This window comes from Rhincodon typus, chromosome 35 (genome assembly GCF_021869965.1).
Source record: "Rhincodon typus isolate 14 chromosome 35, sRhiTyp1.1, whole genome shotgun sequence".
Lineage (NCBI taxonomy): Eukaryota > Metazoa > Chordata > Chondrichthyes > Orectolobiformes > Rhincodontidae > Rhincodon > Rhincodon typus.
This window is the reverse complement of record NC_063366.1, coordinates 22,167,831-22,186,729: the sequence shown is the minus strand read 5'-3', so window position 1 is coordinate 22,186,729 and position 18,899 is coordinate 22,167,831. Positions and strand designations below refer to the sequence as shown.

At 40.9% G+C, this 18,899-nt stretch overlaps 1 protein-coding gene and 1 long non-coding RNA gene across 3 annotated transcripts in view; one reads left to right on the top strand and one right to left on the bottom strand.

Moving 5' to 3' along the window:
* Nucleotides 1-1,382: 1,382 nt before the first annotated feature.
* Nucleotides 1,383-18,899, bottom strand: part of LOC125486964 — a 25,552-nt gene continuing 8,035 nt past the window's right edge. Inside the window, exons 2-3 of the long non-coding RNA XR_007265534.1 lie at nucleotides 7,423-7,506; nucleotides 1,383-1,551 (exon numbers count right to left, since the gene is read on the bottom strand). This is a non-coding gene — a long non-coding RNA (uncharacterized LOC125486964). The remainder of the gene's footprint in view (nucleotides 1,552-7,422; nucleotides 7,507-18,899) is intronic.
* Nucleotides 13,505-18,899, top strand: part of neu1 (neuraminidase 1) — a 30,744-nt gene continuing 25,349 nt past the window's right edge. For both annotated transcript variants that reach the window (XM_048616579.1, XM_048616578.1), the window contains exon 1: nucleotides 13,505-13,786. In XM_048616579.1, the coding sequence (XP_048472536.1) occupies nucleotides 13,631-13,786 (156 nt within the window). In that variant the 5' untranslated portion in view covers nucleotides 13,505-13,630. The remainder of the gene's footprint in view (nucleotides 13,787-18,899) is intronic.

Genomic DNA, 18,899 nt, shown 5'->3' with positions numbered 1-18,899 from the left:
TGCAATCTCACCTCATTGATGTGCAATTTCCAAATCTTCCATCCATGTATAGAAACTAGATGGCAACAATACCCTACATGAAAGTCAGAACGATTGTCAATAAAAGTCAGCTGGAGACTCCAGCTCACCACTTGTTCCTCCAGCCCTCTACTTTAGACATCTGAAACCAAATCTCAGGGCATGCCCCACGGGCAGCAACTGTGCACATAGCTCTGTCAACCAGGACCTCCAGGCTTCCAGCAACCAATCTGGTAACCAGTTTCCCTTTGTCAAACATATGTGGGGCAATGGACAAGAACCATCCAGGGCAGCTGAGGACTGCCAGTTCCTGACCAGATGCACAGGTTGCCTTGAATTTAGGTGTTGGCACCAGAAATCTCACAGGTCCTGGTAGTGGCCAATATTTCCACCAGTGGCAAATGGGAGAATACGATGAAAGGTTTTGGTAATGAAGTGAGTTTGGGAAGATATTGTGAAAAAACCTGCTAAAGTTCATGGGGAGAGAAACCCCTCACAAGACTCTCTAAAATTGATACTTTAGCTGGTTTGTTGTAAAATTCAGTTAATTCACATTGCAAAACAATGCAACAGTAGTCAATAAATTATTTGCACATTGAACTCCCAGATGTCTAGAGTAGGCAACCACATGGCCTCTAACAAAGACTGGGTTTTAAAAATAATAACAAAACATTGATTGATTGATTGATTGATTGGGTGATTGATTTATTGTCAGGTGTATCTAAATACAGTGAAAAGCTTTGTTTACGAGCAGTACAGTCAACTCATAATAAGCAATAACAGATCGAGGTAAAAATATTTAGACAGAGGTATATAAATTACATCGCACAGGGCATGTGCTAGGCAAGATCAACATTAGCAAGATCAGCTGTATTTGAAGTTAGAGAGTCCATCCATCAGTCTAATAACGGCCAGGAAGAAGCTGTTCCTGAATCTGCTGTTGCTTGTGTTCAAGCTTTTGTATCTTCTGCCTGATGGAGGAGGTTGTAGGAGGTCATTACTGGGGTGCGATGGGTCATTGATGATGGTGGTAGCTTTTCCACAGCCGTGAGCCATGTAAATGGAGTCCATGAGTGGAAGGTTGGTTTCCGTGATGGTCTGGGCTGTGCTCACCACCTTCTGTAGTTTCTTAGGGTCCTGGGCAGAGCAGTTACCATACCAGGCCATTATGCACCAGGACAGTATGCTTTCAATGGTTCATCTGTAAAAGTTGGTGAGAGATCTTGTAGGTATGCCAAATTTCCTGAGCCGCCTAAGGAAGAAGAGGCGTTATTATGCCCTATGTGGTAAGTTCAGGACAGGTTTTCGGTTATCATCATTCCTAGGAACTTGACACTCTCCACCCTCTCAACCTCAGCATTGTTGATGTAGATGGGGGGAGTGTTCCCCTCCCTTCTTTCTAAAGTAATGATCAGTTCTTTATTCTTGCTACCGTTGAGAGAGAGGTTGTTCTCATTGCTCCACGTCACCAAGTCCTCTATCTCCTTTCCATATTTTGAAAGGCGTCATAAATACACAAGTCTGGCATCAAGTCTGAAGAGAGAAACAACTCTAACTTTTCAGATTGGTGACCTTTCATCAGAACTGGGAGTACACTGATGTGTAAACATTTTTAAATTAACCAGAGAAAGGGGTTGCAGGAGAAAGAATAAAAGAGAAATTCCACAATAGTTTAACGAGAGACAATGACAAAGGAATGACAGAAAAAGGCAAAAAGATGTAGAACAGGGACTTGCAAACATTACAAAAGATCTATCTAGAGGAGGTATAAATGAAAAGGTAGAACGAATAACTCCCATCCAAAAACACAGAGATAGCTTATGTACAAAAAATATTGAATTTAATGTTGAATGCAGCATGAGCCTACTTGAAAGAATGTGCTGTTTCCTGAGCTTAAACTGAGTATCATTGGAATAATTTAGGACGTCTTGTCTTTGATATTAGATCCTGCTCACAATGAATAGTGACACATCTTCATCTAAGAACTCCTGTTGCATGGCAGTGAAACACAGATGAAGGACAGCTATCAAGAAAAGAAGTTCAACAACATTCATTTTCACATTGTGCAAAGCGTTATGATTATCTGAAAGCAGGACAAAATCATAAATGGAGCAGTGCTCTCTGTAATGATTGTAACAAGGTCAGCTGGGTGACACTCATAGAATATGAGTTCCCTGATTGGGCCTGTTAATCTTATCCAATGAGGGAGCCCTAGCTGACAGATAAAAATAGGAACATCAGATATCCTGAATTTCTGAGAGCTGGCTCTGAGGCAACTGGATCCGTGTCAAGGACTTTCCACTTGTAAATGAAAGGTGACTTGGCGATGGGATACCAGTGTCTGTGGAGTTATTTTACTCTCAAAGGAAAATCTCAAAAATATGATGGCACTCATCAAGCATAAGCAACTTTACTAGCTCGGATACATTTTAAGGATGGAAGTTGAACATTCTAGAGTACTCTTCATATGGTAGAGTAGCTACAGGGACAGAAGACTAGTAGAACATGTAGAACTTGCAAGTGTAACCCCAGAGGTTTTAATGTTAATTTTCATATCAGGAGAAAGTTAAAATAATAGGAAAATGAGGACATTATTTTTGGGCTGGCAAGCACCACCATGATGGTCAATGGGAGCAACAATTTGGCAATAGGTGCTAACACTGAAAACAGCAACAATGATGCCTGATAACTGACTTATACACAGCATCTGTGGTAGAACCTGCTTTTCATGGATAAATCTCTTCTGCCATTATAAGAAGTGCACCATTTGAAACAATCACACTGTCAATGGATTCGCTGCATGCACATCATCTTGCGTAGACAGAAGAATAATGACAATGAATGACAATGAATGACAAAGTTTTTGATAAGGCAACTAACCAAAGCCTAGACTTTCTGCTTTAGAGTTTTTGTTTAAGCAATTTCCATTTGCTTTTTTTGAATTGCTAGATTAATCGGAGTAATAAAGATGGTGGGACCACATGAACTCTGATTAAAAGCAAATTCACTTAAAACCGTGCAAAACATGAAGGAATGGATTGTTGTGGTAGTGCAAAACTGACAGAAAATCATGCACTTGTCTAATGAGTGACCTGTTTATTTTCAAGTCTTTTGTTACTGCCAAGTAAGAAGCAGCTAGCCAGCAATATAGAAATAGATAGTAAGAGTTTCTACAAATATGTAAAAGAAAAGGGAAAAGAAAAGTGCATTGGTCCTTTAGAAAGTGAGCCTGGCAAATTAAAAATTGAAAGTAGAGAGATAGTCAATAAATTGAACATGTCCTTTGCATCAGTTTTCACAATAGATGACACAAGAAAACTTCCAGAAGTAGTTGTAACCCAGGAAGTAGAAGGAAAAAAGGAACTCAGGAAACTTCCGATCATAACAGAATTTGTATCAAGTATTGTTGGAGTTGTGGCTGAGAAATCCATGGATCCTTATGGACTTTGTCCTTGGATCTTAAAACAACTGGCTAGTAAGATAGTTATGCATTGGTTCTAATCTGCCAAGATTCACTAAGTTTGGAGAAGGTTCCATTGGATCAGCAGATGATGAATGTAAGTACTTTTTATTCAAGAATGGAATGTGGAGATCACATCCCAGTTCCATTATATAAAGTGCAATTTGAGTGTGACTTGTTATCTGGCACAGTGCTAATAGGAGTAGTTAAGAAATTAACCTATAAAGAGAGTTGATTACGCCTAGGAAATGATTTGGCTGGAGTCAAGGTTATGGCTTCACCCATAATTACTGAAAACTTGCTGCAAGTTAAAGAGATGGACAATTACAATAACCAGTTCCAGGTATGTTTTCCATTTCCAGAGACATGACTAAATAAAGTCCATCATCAGAAGTCAAAGTAATATCACTAGCAGATGTTAGAATAGATGAAACTTTATTTAAAGAAAGGGATAGGAGTTAAAGTAGTCAGCACAATCAGTTCACACGGAAGCTGAGGCTGAAAGAGATCTCAAGTGCTATTATGTTAAGAATGGAACTCTGATGAGCAACTGGAGACAGCCTCACAGACTGGCAGACTAGAATGAATAAATATACAATCCATGTGTGTGAAGTGCTCTTGCAGCAGCTTTTCAGTGTTTGTACCTTGTGTGCCCTGCAATGTAGGTCTTTACTTCTGAAACATCCTGCAAGTGGATCGGAGAAGTGCCATGTGGATCCTGAGGGACTGGCAAATATTGGATGCCAATGTGTGTGGATGAAGGGGATCTGTGGCTAGTGCCCATGATTGCACTCTGAGATGCTGAGCAACGTGCTAGTTCTTTGGAGCTAGCACCGAGATAAGGTCATAAGGTACTTGTTCTGACATGCACATTGAGAATTCTTGGCATCTGGTTTGCTCATGGCAGGTGGTAGGATAGGAAGCTGCATATTAATAAGGTGACATGTGCAGTTAATATGATAAGTAACAAGCAATGGTCCCTCTTGATAGGCAACTTGCCACAATACACCCAGACCTTGCTTAAAAGATGCAGCAAGTTGCTCTCAATGTCAAGATTGGCCTCACCAGACGATTATCACCATTGCCCATGTGTTTCAAGCCCCCTTTAAGATTCCACCCTCCATCAAAGTTTATTTTGTAGTTGGTGGAGTTTTGTATAGGTTTAGTTTTGTTTTTGTTCAAGTTTTTGTAGTTTTTTTCTAGTGAGACATGTATGGATTTTAGGGAGAGAAATGAAATCTTTTACGAAAACAACCCAGAACACATTCCACCTTTGTTTTACAGTTTCTTGACCAATGATATCCTCTGAAAAAGCCAGTTTGAATATTGAGGAATGTAAACAGAAAAGGAAAGTGAGCATAATTAACATTAAACATGGCAATGGATGTAATTTTTCAAAGTAGCAGGAATCATTGAAGATTTCATTTGCAGAACTTTCTGCATATTTGCATGCCATGAGATTGGCCCAAGGATCTCTGATGTAGTAGCATGATATTAACAAATGGTAGCGCTGTTGTATATGCCATTTTTCTCCAAGAGGCTGTACAATCACAATCTCAAGTGGATTTGATGTTCTAGATGTTTAATTGTGCATAGAGAAACATTTTAAACCAATTAGGTCAATTTCATGAAAATGAGTTTTCACACCCAAATGTCATTGCATTTGGAGGCACTCATTACTTTCTGGGCACACGTTAGAAACAAAGACTTCCACTTGTAAAGCATCTTTCACGAATCAGGATATCCTAAAGTGCTTGAGTGTTCAAAGTTAGAAGTAGGGTAACACAGGGAACATGTTTTCACAAAGTGCAAAGCGAGTTCCCAAAAGCAGCAGTGAGATAACAGCAAGATAATCTTTTCAGCTAATGTTGGTTGAGGTCTAAATTTTGGCCAAAAACCTACCCATTCTTCATTTGTCAGTATGTTAGGGTTTTATTTTCCACCTGCAGGAGAAGGTACCACCTGCTATTTATTGCTACATCTAAAAGGCAGCACATGATGCCGTGCAGCACTTTCTCGGTACTGTGCTAGCGTTTCAGTGACGATAACGCATTTGAGTCTCTCAAGTGGGACTTAAATGAGTAACTTTCTGGCTCAGACATCTGAAATGCCAACAGTGACGCCAGTGTTGAGTCCCACTTCCCATTGAATTTTCCATTGGTTGCTTCCAGTTGCAGAGGTTTAGAAACTCTTCCATAAACAGCATCTGATGCTAGATCAGTCGTTAATTTTAAATCTGAGATAGATAATTTTTAAAGCAAATTTATAAGGGATATGGGCCAAGGGCAGCTGTATAGAGTTGGGCCATAGATCAGTCATGACCTCATTAAATGGCAGAACATGCTTGAGAGGCTGAATGGCCTACTCCTGTTCCTATATTCCTACTTATCATAATTAAATGAGTTTTAAATAGCACCTGAATTCAATCAACTATTCAATGATGCACAAAAGGAAATAATACAAAGTAGGAGCAAATAGTTGCAGATGCTGGAATTTGTATTGAAAACAAAAATGGCTGGAAATCACAAAAGGTCAGGCAGCAGCCATGGGGAGAAAGCAAGCTAACATTCTGAGTCTAGATGACTTTTCACTAGAGCTCAGAAATAATACGGATGCCGGACCTGAAAAATAAAAACAAAAAGTGCTGGAAGTGTTCTATAAGTCTAACAGTTTAAACAACAAAACAGTTAACATTGCAAGATGAAAGTGATTAGTAATGGGATAATTAGGGGGAGCACTGCTGAACAAAAACCTCAGAGTGCAGATTCATAGTTCCTTGAAAGTAGAGTCGTAGGTAGACAGGATAATGAAGAAGGCGTATGTATGCTTGCCTTTATTGGTCATGAATTGAATACAGGAGTTGTGAGTCATGTTGCAGCTGTACAGGACATTGATTAGGCCACAATTGGAATACTGTGAGCAATTCTGGCCTTCTTGCTACAGGAAGGGTGTTGTGAAACTTGAAAGGGTTCAGAAAAGATTTACAAGCATATTGCCAGGGTTGGAGGGTTTGAGATATAGGCAAAGGCTGAATAGGTTGGGACTGTTTTCCCTGGAGCATTGGAGGCTGAGGAGTGACTTATAGACATTTATAAAATTATGAGGGGCTGAGATAGGGTGAATAGCCAAGGTCATTTCCCCAGGGTAGCTGAGCCCAAAATTGCAGGGCATAGGTTTAAGGTGAGAGGGGAAAGATTTAAAAGGGACCTAAGGAGCAACTTTTTCATGCAGAGGGTGATGCATGTATGGAATGAGCTGCCTGAGGAAATGGTGGAAGCTGATACAGTTACAACATTTAAAAGGCATCTGGATGGGTACATGAATAGAAGGCTTTTAGAGTGATATGAGCCAAATGGTAGCAAATGGGAATAGATTAATTTAGAATACCTGGTTGGCTTAGATGAGTTGGATGGAAGGGCCTGTTTCCATGCTGTACAGCTCTATGACTTTACGACTAAGTACAGGAAACAAAAAATGTGTATGGAGAAGGTGTAAATGGCAGAGTGATGAACAGCTGCTGTCTAAAATCAAAAACAAAAAGAAAAATAAGTTACAAAGAAAACCTAAAAAGGAAAAAGAATCAAAATGGGAGCAGAGGTTAGGATGTAAAATTATCCAACTCAGTGTTGAGTTTAGAAGGCTGTAAAGCACTGAATGGAAAGATGAGGTATTGCTCATTGAACTTGCAGTGAGCTCTGGTGGAATGCATAAAGCCTATGATGAGAGGTCTGACTCAGTGAGAGGTGTAGAATTATAATGACAACATGATTGAATCCAAGTGTTCTTTACAATGAGCATGCAATCTGCGTCTGATCTCCGTTTTGTAGAGGGGGACACCATTTTGAGCAGCAGAAACAGTATGTCAGACTGAGAGAAATACGAGTGAATCACTAAATTGAGTTGAACAGAACTAAATTGAATTGAATTGAACTGAATTGAATTACCTTGATGATCACATGTACTCACATGAGTACAGCGAAAAGGTTTACAGCTTGCCACTTATAGTGCCATCTTAAGTATAAAGGCTCCTAGGTACAAAAAGAAATTAGAAAAATATAGAAATAAAAAGTCCAGCATTACAGGTCATTAAAAGTACAAAATTATAGTAATAAATTAGAAAAATAAAGAAATAAAAAGTTCAGAATTGCAGTCTTTTCACAATAATAATAACAAAAAAGAAATTTCAAAAAAGAGAATTTAAGACAAAGTTCACTTAATCCATTTCACAGCTCTGAACTAGAGGACTTGACCCCCTGTTGGAATCATGGGCTGGACCCACCACGACGCCGAAGAAAACACCACACAGAGTCATAGACTTCACTGAAGCTCCTGACAGGAGTCCCAGGCTGCTACCAAGATGCTGAAAGGAATCAGTTAAGAAGGAACTCCGTTAAATTCTGAGGAATGGTCACTGGACCTGAAACCTAAATTCTGCTTTCTCTCCCACAATGGTGCAGACCTACTGAGTGTTTCCAGCTATTTGTGTTTTTGTTTCTGATTTTCAACATCTGCAGTTCTTTGCTTTTTTTTATAGAATTAAAGGGCAAGATTTGTAGCTCCTCTATGTGCATCAATAGCTCCTAAAGTAAGGGAAGTGAATATTGCAGCTGGTTGGAGAGTAGATTAAAGTGTCATAGAGGAAATGATCACATTTGAATAACGAGAGGAGGTGGGAGAGGAATTGGTGGTGGCATCATTCTAGAGCTGGCAGAGATACAGGTGCATGATTCGTTAAATGGAGAAGTTGGACGGTGAGGACAATGGAACCTTATCATGTTCTTGAAAAGGAAGGAAAGGAATGTGAGACAAGAAGTGCGGGAAATTTAATGATAATTATCCAGGCTCTGTCAAGCATGCTGGAGAGAGTCTACGGTTGAGGGAAAAGGGAAGCCTGTAAGATGTAACACAGAGTGGAGCTGGAGGAACACAGCAGGCCAGGCAGCATCAGAGGAGCAGGAAACTTGACATTTCAGGTCGGGACCCTTCTTCAGAAATGCTGGTTTTGTAAAAATTCATTCATGGATGTTCCCGTTACTGGCTGGATCAGCTTTTGTTACCCATTCCTGGTTGTTGTAGAGATGGTAGCGGTGACTTGCCTTCTTGAATTCCTGCAGTCTGTTTTGTGGTGTTAGTAGACCGACAATATCATTAGGGAGGAAGTTCCAGGATTTTGACCCAGCAACACTGAAGGACCAGTGATATATTTCCAAGACAGGATGGTGAGTGGCTTGGAGAGGAGCTTGCAGGTGGTGGTGTCCCCGTAAACCTGCTATATTTGTTCTTCCAGATGGTAATGATCATGGACAAAAACAGAAGTTGCTGGAAAAGTTTCTGTTTCTGTTTTTGTTCCTGATTTACGGCATCTGCAGTTCTTTTGGTTTTTATTTAGTAATGATCATGGGTTTGGAAGGTGCTGTCTAAGGAGCTTTGGTGGATTTCTGCAGTGCATCTTATAGATGGTACACAATGGCGCTAATAAGCATTAGTGGTGGCGGGGTGAATTTTTATGCCTATCAAGCAGGCTGTTTTGTCCCGGATGGTGTCAAGCTCCTCGAGTGTTGTTAGAGCTGCACTCATCCAGGCAGGTTGGGGGTATTCCATCACACTAATGACTAGTGCTGTGTAGATGATAGACAGGCTTTTGGGAGTCAGGAGATGAGTTACTCACTGCAGGATTCCTAGCCTCTGATCTGTTGTTGTAGCCATTGTATTTATGATGAATCAAGTTCAGCCTCTGGTCAATGGTTATACCCACGCTCCCCCCTCTCAATTGTTGAAATGAGGGATTCAGTGATGGAAATGCCATTGATTTACAATTTGAAATGGTTAGATTTTGCCAAATTGGAGATGGTCACTGCCTGACACTTGTGTGACACAAATGTCACTTGCCATGTGGTCAGCCCAGGTTTAGATATCGCCCAGGTCTTACTACGTTTGGACATGGACTGTTTAAGTAACTGAGGAGTTGCAAGTGGTGCTGAACATTGTGCGACACTCATTTCTGAGTGTCATTTCTCATTTCTCACATCCCCATTTCTGACCTGATGATGGAGGGAAGGTCATGAATAAAGAAGCTGAATTGGTTGGGCCTAGGACACTGGCCTGAGTGACTGCTGCAGAGATGTCCTGAACTGAGATGACTGATCTCTTAAAAACTACAACCATCAAGCAGCAGAGAGTTTTCCCCATAATTCCCATTGACATGAGTTTTGCTCAGGCTCCTTGATGCTACACTCAGTCAAACGTAGCCTTGATGTTGCATCTCACCTCCATGTATAAAAGGTTGTATAGAAATATATTGCTTAAATATATATAATTACAGTATAATAGATTGTGGTATCAGTATTTTTTTCCTTTATTTATTTACAGGATGAGGGCATCACTGTCTAGGCAGCATTTATTGCCCATTCATAATTGCCCAGAGGGCAGTTAAGAGTCAACCACATTGCAGTGGGTCTGGAGTCACATGTAGGCCAGACCAGGTAAAGATGGCAGTTTACTTCCCTAAAACACATTAGTGAACCAGATGGGTTTTTACAACAATTTACAATGGATTCATGGTTATCATTAGATTCTTAATTTCAGATATTTTATTGGATTCAAATTCCACCATCTGTAGTGGTGGGATTTGAACCTGGGTCTCTAGAATGTTATCTGGTCTATGGATTAACAGTCCAGTGATAATACCACTAGGCCATTGCCTCTCCCCTATCAGATTAGATGCAAATAGTAAAACTGGGCAGAATGGAACAAAGTTCTTACAGGAAGCAGATTGTGAAAGACAGTAGTTGAGGTAGACATGGGAATCAGTGGATCTATAGTGAATATTGGTAAATCACCTCTGTATCTATTTCTGGGGACAGGTTAAGGAAGTGAAAGGAACAGCTGGAGATGAGTGAAGGTAAAAGAGGGATTAGGATGGAAACCTAAATTAATTGAACTTTCTAGCTCAGAGCTAAAGCAGGAACCAGCAATAATAATGGAAAAAGAAGTGGGGTGGACTGGGGAAACATAAGAAGAACTGAAACAAACGAGGTTCTATATATTGTTCATAGCTGGCATAGCTGTGACCTATGTCATAGCCATAGCAAACCCTTCTTATTTGAAGCATTCAAACTGCTAAAAGCAGGCTGCCTTTCAAAATGATCTGTTTAAAATTTTAACAAAGCAGAATTTGCCCAAGGTCACCTTTATTCAAATTAGCAGAACTGTGTGTGAACCGTTCAGCTTGACCATAAAAGAAGAAAATTCTTTCTGTCAGCTACCATTACTGGTAATCTGAAGTGAATGAAGAAAATGCTCTGTTTTTATACTGTATGACTATTACTCTATATCTCTATAAGTGCGTGAAGTTGAAGGAGAAAATAAGTCCAGCTGGGCAGAGTTGGTAATGGATGAAATTGTTTGGGTCTCCAATCTGGATAGATGAAAACTCTCTGGCTGCGCTGGTGGAGGCTGGAGTTATTGACGGATTGAATATCCATGGTGAAAAGGATGTGTTTTGGGCAACAGAATTGACAGCCTCGGGCTACTGTCTCTGTGGAGTTTACATGTTCTCCCTGTGTCTCCATTGGTTTCCTCCAGGTGCTCTGGTTTCCTCCCACAGTTCAAAGGTTTGCATGCTCAGTGGATTAGTCATGGGAAATGCAGGCTTATGGGTATGGGTTTGTATGGGATGCTCTTAGGAAGGTGCCTGTGGATTCTGGGCTAAACAGCCTGCCCACCCTCCCACCACACACACACTGTAGGGTTGCTATTCAAGCCTAATATGTTTTGCACATTCTCTGAAAGAATTCTGCTTACTCAAACAAACCCCCAAACCTTTTTTTATACACTTCTATTTTACTCTCTTTAAAATATTTATCCATCTTTCCTTTGTGAATTTATTCTGAATTCTGCTTCCAACAGTTTTTGCATGGATAGTCCCTGTCCTTAAGTGTTTTTTTTCCCCCTCTCTTACAGTGTGGAAACAGGCCATTAGGCCCAACAAATCCACACTGCCCCTCTGAAAAGCATCCCACCCAGACCCATTACCCTACACCTGCATTTTCCCATGTATAACCCACCTAACCTAAACATCTCTGGGCACTATAGCATGGACAATCCATTTAACCTGCACATCTTTGGACTGTGGGAGGAAACCAGAGCACCCAGATATGGGGAGAATGTGCAAACATCCACACAGACAGTCACCCAAGGGTGGAATTGAACCTAGGTCCCTGGCACTATACGGCAGCAGTGCTAACCACTGAGCCACTGTGCTGAGAATATTCAGCATCCTGCCATATCCATAAGATGCAAGAATCAAACTTGTTCAGATTGGGATAATTTTGTATGACTTCTTTTGATGACTGAAGGGAGTCAGGTTCTCCCGCAAATACCATGTATGAATTAGTTATCAGATGTCAATGGAAAATAACAGTCTCTATTTAGACCATTAAGATATTGTCAGAGAAATTGTGGTGTAGTGATAATGTCTCTGGACTAGTAATGCAGAATCACTAATGTTCTGAGTTTGAATCCCACTATGGCAGATGGTACAATTTGAATCCAATAAAATCAATCTGGATTGTCCAGTCTGCATAACAATATAATAGTGACCATGTTACCATTCTTAATTGTTGTTTGAAAATCCCTACACATTAGGGAAGGAAATCACCGATACTTACCTGGTCTGGCCTAATTGTGACTTCAGACCTACAGCAATATGGTTGACCCTTATGATAAAGGCAAAATACCGCTGATGCCAGAAATCTGAAAGAAACACAGAAAATGCTGGACAAACAAAGCAGGTTTGGCCGGATGTGTGGAGAGGGAAACAGAGCTAATATTTCCAGTCTTGGATGTCTCTTTTTCAGAAGTGGTTGACTCTTAACTGCCCTCTGAAAAGGTCTAGCATGTCACTCATTTCAAGGGTAATAAATGTTGGCCCAGCCAGAGATGCCTATGAATGTATAATGGAAAGAGCACTGATTGTCATTGATAGTAGGAACTGCAGATGCTGGAGAATCTGAGATAACAAGGTGTAGAGCTGGATGAACACAGCAGACCAAGCAGCAACTGAGGACCAGGAAGGGTCTAGGCCCGAAGGGTCTTCAGAAGGGTCTAGGCCCGAAACGTCAGCCTTCCTGGTCCTCTGATGCTGCTTGGCCTGCTGTGTTCATCCAGCTCTACACCTTGTTATCACTGATTGTCATTGTCCATGAGGATACACCTGTGACTGTATCCTCCTATATACCTCAAAATGGAGATCCAATATAACTGATACATCATTTTTTTTTAAAGTTTCCCCTTGCGTGGGTGGATATGCAGGCTGCAAGTGATATCGCCAATACATGTAACTCCCCATAGCAAAAACAAATCGATGTTTTGGCTTTCATGTCACACTTGCAAGCCTCCTTCAAGTGGAAATTTTAGTCTTCTACTGGCTTTCTGGCTGCAACTATTTTGCCAGACAGAAAATCGTGATTGTCTTCCATCCTATTAAAATATCCCAACCAGCGAATTTGCCTCTGCTTGGTAAGTGCCAATACCCTGGCCAATACACATTTTCTGAAGAAGGGTCCAGACCCGAAACGTCAGCTTTCCTGCTCCATTGACGCTGCCTGGTCTTCATCCAGCTCTACACCTTATTATCTAATACACTTGAAGTCTGTATTTGAGAGGTCAGCCACATTGATCAATTTGGCCTTCCCTGAGATACCCAGAATGTGATACAAACATCAAAGGAGATATATTCCAATGATCTAAAAAACAGAAATCTGGAAAAACTCAGAAACTGTGACAGCGTTTCGAGTCCAGTGGCCTTTCTTCATTTCAGTTCAGATGACTGGAAACGAATTCTGTGTTTTTGTGACTCGGTTTCTGTATTAGTTGTGTCTGTTTAAAATAGGGAACCCGTGCTCGGTTGGTGAGTTTCTTTTCGGCTTGGCTACGAAGAGGAGGTTTTCTTTCTTTGAAAAGCTGAATGTGGAAATGAACCATTCTCCGCCCCTCGATGGGCGGTCATACAACGTAATAATCCGGCCTGAGCACCAGTGTGGGGGTGGAGTGAGTGACGGGAGAGCTGTAGTTTGGAGGCCATCGCCTTGAAGTATCCTGTGATCAGCTCATGGATCCAGGGGAATTGTGACAAAGTAGCTGCGGAGGAGGATGTGGATGAGGATGGTCCCATCGCAGCCTCCTCTGTGCTTCTCCGGGGACGGCTTAACGTGGAAAGTGGCTGGCGCCTTGCAGTATCTGCTGCTGCCGCCCGGCCTCTTCCTGTTTCCCCTGTTCCTGCTTCATGGGACCGCACTCCCGGTTGAGGTAAACTGTCATTCTCTCCGACCATGAGAAACTGAGGGACAGGGGTAAGGCGGGCTTCGATTGAGAGTAACTGGAGGGGGTACGTGCCCTGAGGCTTTGGGAAGAGGAGGGGTTCTCGGTGAATGCAAAGGTCTAGGACTGAAGAGTGTAAAGCCTGGGAGAGACGAGAGCTGCTTGATCAGGCACTGAAGGGTCGAGTGAATTAGGAACTGGAAACAGAGACAGAGTGGCGGAGGTTGTTCAGGAGACAAGACCTGAAGGGGCTGTGATGCCAGGGACAGGAATTAGGAGCATTCATTGAGAAAACTAGGGAGAGAGAAATGGGGGAAGTGGGGAAGAGGTGGGATCTGTTTGGTGTCTCTTTATTCGTTCATGGGATGTGGGTGTCCCTGGGTTGTGCCAACAGTATTGCCCACTTTGAATTGTACTGGAGTTTACATTTATGCTCTGACCCAGAATTTGCTGAGAAAATTTTGGTGAGCTGATTTTTTTTTAAACTATTGCAGTCTATTTCATGTAGGTACATCCACAGTACTGTTAAGGAGGGAGTTTCCTGGAATTGACCCAGTGATCATGAAGGAATGGCAGTATGCTTCCAATTCAGGATGGTGAATGAGCCTGGGTTCTGGGACTGGGATTGGGAAAGACCAAGTGACTGATTTGCCTGTGAAGGTTTCCTTGTTTGAATTGGTTTAAAAACTTTAGCTATGTTGGGGATGTAAACTGGGTTGGGGGTAGTGGAAAGTGTGTAACGGTGGGGCTGGTGTGAATCCTTTGTGCCTTTGTGAACATGTACATCATAATTATATTGGGCTTGTTGCAATGCTATAGACCTACAAGGCAAATCTAAGTGTCTCAAGAGTGTCCAGCTGACTCATTGTTGAGTTTGATTTTGATCAACTGATATGTTTGTGTTTGTCTCAACCACTTAGTGCTAAATTAGAATTTAATTGGAGAACTTTTGAATCAGTATTCATTTGCCAGTAGGATATTTTCTGTAATTACAGTTCTGTTGCTTCTCATTTGAACTAAAGTTTATGGCAACTGAAATAGATCAGTTGGGAAAGCGTTAGATTGAAGATGTAAAGGTCCTGTTTCAATCTTAGGTTTCGGTAAAATAAGCATGTACCTTTCAGTTTCATTTGCCAAAACAAAATTGTGTGTGGGTTGGGCTTGTTCTTGATTGAATCCTTAAAGTTTGTTCATACAGAGTTTGACCACACACAGCAAGTGTGTTTGTGCTGCAACCCAGAATTTCCTGGGAAAATAATGACACAAGGTGTTTTCAGTATGTTAGTAAAAGCAGCAATTGTGGACGAAACTTGCTCTGAGTTACAAATTGTCAAAAGTTCCTTGATAATTTGCATTATTTCACATGAGATCTCATTGTCGATTCTCCTGTGAGTTTCAGGATATTGTTGCCCTTGCACTGTAAATATGATTTAAATTTATTGAAGAAAAATGTTTATTATAGCTCCACTTTAATGACTGAATTTATGTATTGGTATGCAAATAGGTGGACTCTGGGAAAAGGAAACAATTTCTTTTGTAGTCTCATATATCTCCTGAGGGTACTAAACCACTCCATGTTACTGTCAAATATAAAATATTTCAATGTCTTTTCTTTCTTTCCCTCTTTTTAATTTCTCTGTAAGCATTGACTCTAAGCTCACAATTTTCTCTGATATTTATAGAAACTAAGAAAATAGGAGTGGGCCTCTCAACCCATCAAGTCCAAATGCCATTGAACCTGATCGCAGCTGAGCCTCCAATTCAAAGCCAAACACGCACTCTCTCTTCGTACTCCTCGACAGCTTTGACCTCCAGAAATTTATTTATTTCTTTTGTAAACCTATTCAGTGCCTTGACCTCCGCAGCCTGCTGTGGTACAGCACTTCACAGGTTCATCATTGAGTGAAAAAATTATTCCTCATCTCAATCGAAAATGGCCTACTCTGTATTCTGAGACTGTGACTCCTTGCTGTGGACCCCAGGTTATGGGAAACATCATCCCTGAATCCATCTGCCCAGCCCTGTTAATGTTTTATGTTTCAATGACTTTCCCCTCGAAACTCTAATATTCCAAGTCCCAGTGATCAAAGTCAGTACAATCTCTCTTCCTACGACAAACCTGCTGAGCCAGCAATCCGTTTGGTAAACTTTCACTTCACTTCCTCTATGACAAGTATACTTTAGATAAGGAGACAAAACTGAACACTATTCTAGGTGTAGTTTCCCCAAGGCATTGTACAGCTGTAGCCTCAGTTATCCTTAATTGTGACAAAGATGCACTTTTCTTGAAGTTTCCAGCACTAATGAGAGTGGAGGGGGAGGAGTTTATCCAGTTGTGTTGTGCATTGTGAAAATGACCACTGATAAAACTTGTCCATGCTGAAAAGCAGACCAGTTGATTGCAATGAGTACAGTGAAAGGAGTGGCGGGGAAAGAAGCATGGAGATAAGCCCACAGTGGAGCCTGTGACATAGTAGTGAATACCAGGCTACTGCCTCAGGACTTTGATTTTTAACCTGTGTTTGTGCTAAATTTTGAAGCCGCTGGTAACATTCAGAGGGATTAATGGTGCTGATCACTGACAGTTCACCGTTGAAAACCTTGCAAATTTCTGGCAATTGTGTTCAGAAAGCATGCTGTTAATGTGGATTGCAACTATTAAACATGGTTGAAATCTGGCTGGATATTGCACATGGCTCTCATGGTCCATTGTTAATTGTTGATTTCTGCATTTATATTAATGGAAGATCTTGGAAATGTTTAAATATTGAGCATGAGAGACTTCCAGGAAGTACGATGGTTTGAGTGCAAGCTGAGCAAATGTTCTATTGTATATGAAGTTATCTGGCCATAAGTTATCAGATCACACCCATTGCTCCTCACCATTCATCTGTTGAGCAATGTGCTGCTTCATAACAGACATCTCATAACATTAGATTTTATGATCAATTGTACTGAATAAAATTCCTGTAGAAGTAGGTGGTGGATTGGACTGTACGTTCAGAGCGAAGCTAGACTTTTCTTGATCTCAGGATTTCTCAAAGGAATTTGTAGCCACCTGAGTGTTTTGGAAGTTCAGTAAAAGTCATCAATATAGTTTCACAAGGAACCATTTAGGTAGATGTTTATAAAGAGCTGTAATGACCAGATGATTTGTTTTTGTTTAAAGTCGTGTTGGTGCAATGATCTTCTAGCTCAGTAGCAAGTGTGTACCATCTACAAGTTACATTACAGAAATTTACCATGGCTCTTTTAACAGCACCTTCCAAATCCATGACCACCACTATTTAACAGTCTCGGGCAGCACATTCTGCCCCACTAACATGGAAGTTCCCCTCTAAGCCACTTGCCATCATGACTTGAAAATATGTTGCCATTCCGTCAGTGTCACTGACTTAAAATCTGGGAACACACTCACTAATAGAATCATAAACACCAAATGGACTACAGCAGTTCAAGAAGGCAATTCCCTACTACCTTCTCCAAGGTAGCTAGAGCAACAAACACTGACCCAGCCAGCGAAGCTCTCAAGTCATGAATGATTGAAGTTACACGAGCAGAGTATTTTGTAAAAGGCATGGTACTTTTAAAATGTTGATATTCAAAGGGAATACTACTACAAGAAATGTAAGGTCAGCATGCAGGTAGAGCATGACATTAGAAAGGCAAGTGGCAAGTGAGTTTAGGAGCAATGGGTAAATGCAATGCATAATAGTAAATGAGATAGACTGCAGAATTTTGGATGAGTTCGTGCTTTGAGGGTAGAACATGTGAGGCTAGCTAGGAAAGCATTTCAAAACAAGATAACAAAGAGAGGAAAAATGTGCACAATGCACTTCACCAACTGAACATCACAAAGCTGTTTTAAAAAGCACAGAGACTGAAGTATTCTAAGAATGTCTGCTACAGTTGTATTGGGTTTTGCTGAGACTGAGCCTGGAATATCTTGTGCAGTCATCATGTCCATATCTGAAGTGTGTTATACTTGCATTGGAGGCAGTACAGCAAAATTTCACTGCTTGGGATGGGTGGCTGAGAAAATTGGGCCTACACTGTTTAGAAGAATGAAAACTGACCTTGAAACAGAAAATTCTGAAGGTGCTTGATGGGATGGATATTGAGAGGATATTTTCCCCCCGAAGTAAGCAATCTAGAACGCAGCCTCAGAATAAGGGGATAAACGTTTAGAACGGAAGTGAGGAAATTAATTCATCATTGAGAGTTGTGAATTGTCTATCCCAGAGGGTTGTATTTCATCATTCAAGATTGAAATCAACAGATTGTTTTCCTAGGGAATTAGAGACCAATTTGAGTAATCATTTTGCTGTTGAAAGGTCTTTTAAAATAGCTTTGTGATGTTCAGTTGGTGAAGTACATTGTGCACATTTTTGCTCTCTTTGCTATCTTGTTTTGAAATGCTTTCCTAGCTAGTTTGTCATGTTCTACCCGTAAAGCATGAACTCATCCAAAATTCTGCAGTCTGTCTCATTTACTATTATCCACTGCATTTACCCGTTGTTCCTAAGCACACTGACCTACATTGAGGTTTTTTTTGTACCAGGAACTGTTTTTAACACTTTCAACATTGTGTTCAAATCTGTGCTTAGCTTCACCCTTTTCCTGTCTCTGCAACCTTCTCTAGCCCCTCAAACCCTGAGATCTTGCATTACTCCAATTTTGACATCTTGTGCACCCCCACCATTGATGGCTGTACCTTCAGCTGACTGGTTCTTAAACCCTGGAATTGACCCCTTTCTGACTCATTGTTTTATTTAAATAGCTCTGAGAAACCCAAGTTCTAAATGCCCAAAGATCTGCTCCTTTGTTTTGTCAGGTATTTTTGACTGTTATTTCATATAAAGAACCATGGAGATATTGTAGGTTGCAAGTTATCGCATTATCCTGTAATGCATTTTGACACGGGATAAGTTCAGTGATGGAATACTGTAGCAGTAGGAGCTTCTCTTTTGTTCTCCATTTACCTCAACCTAGCTGGAAATTAACTAAGAGATAGTAGGAACTGCAGATGCTGGAGAATCTGCGATAACAAGGTGTAGAGCTGGATGAACACAGCAGGCCAAGCAGCATCATAGGAGCAGGA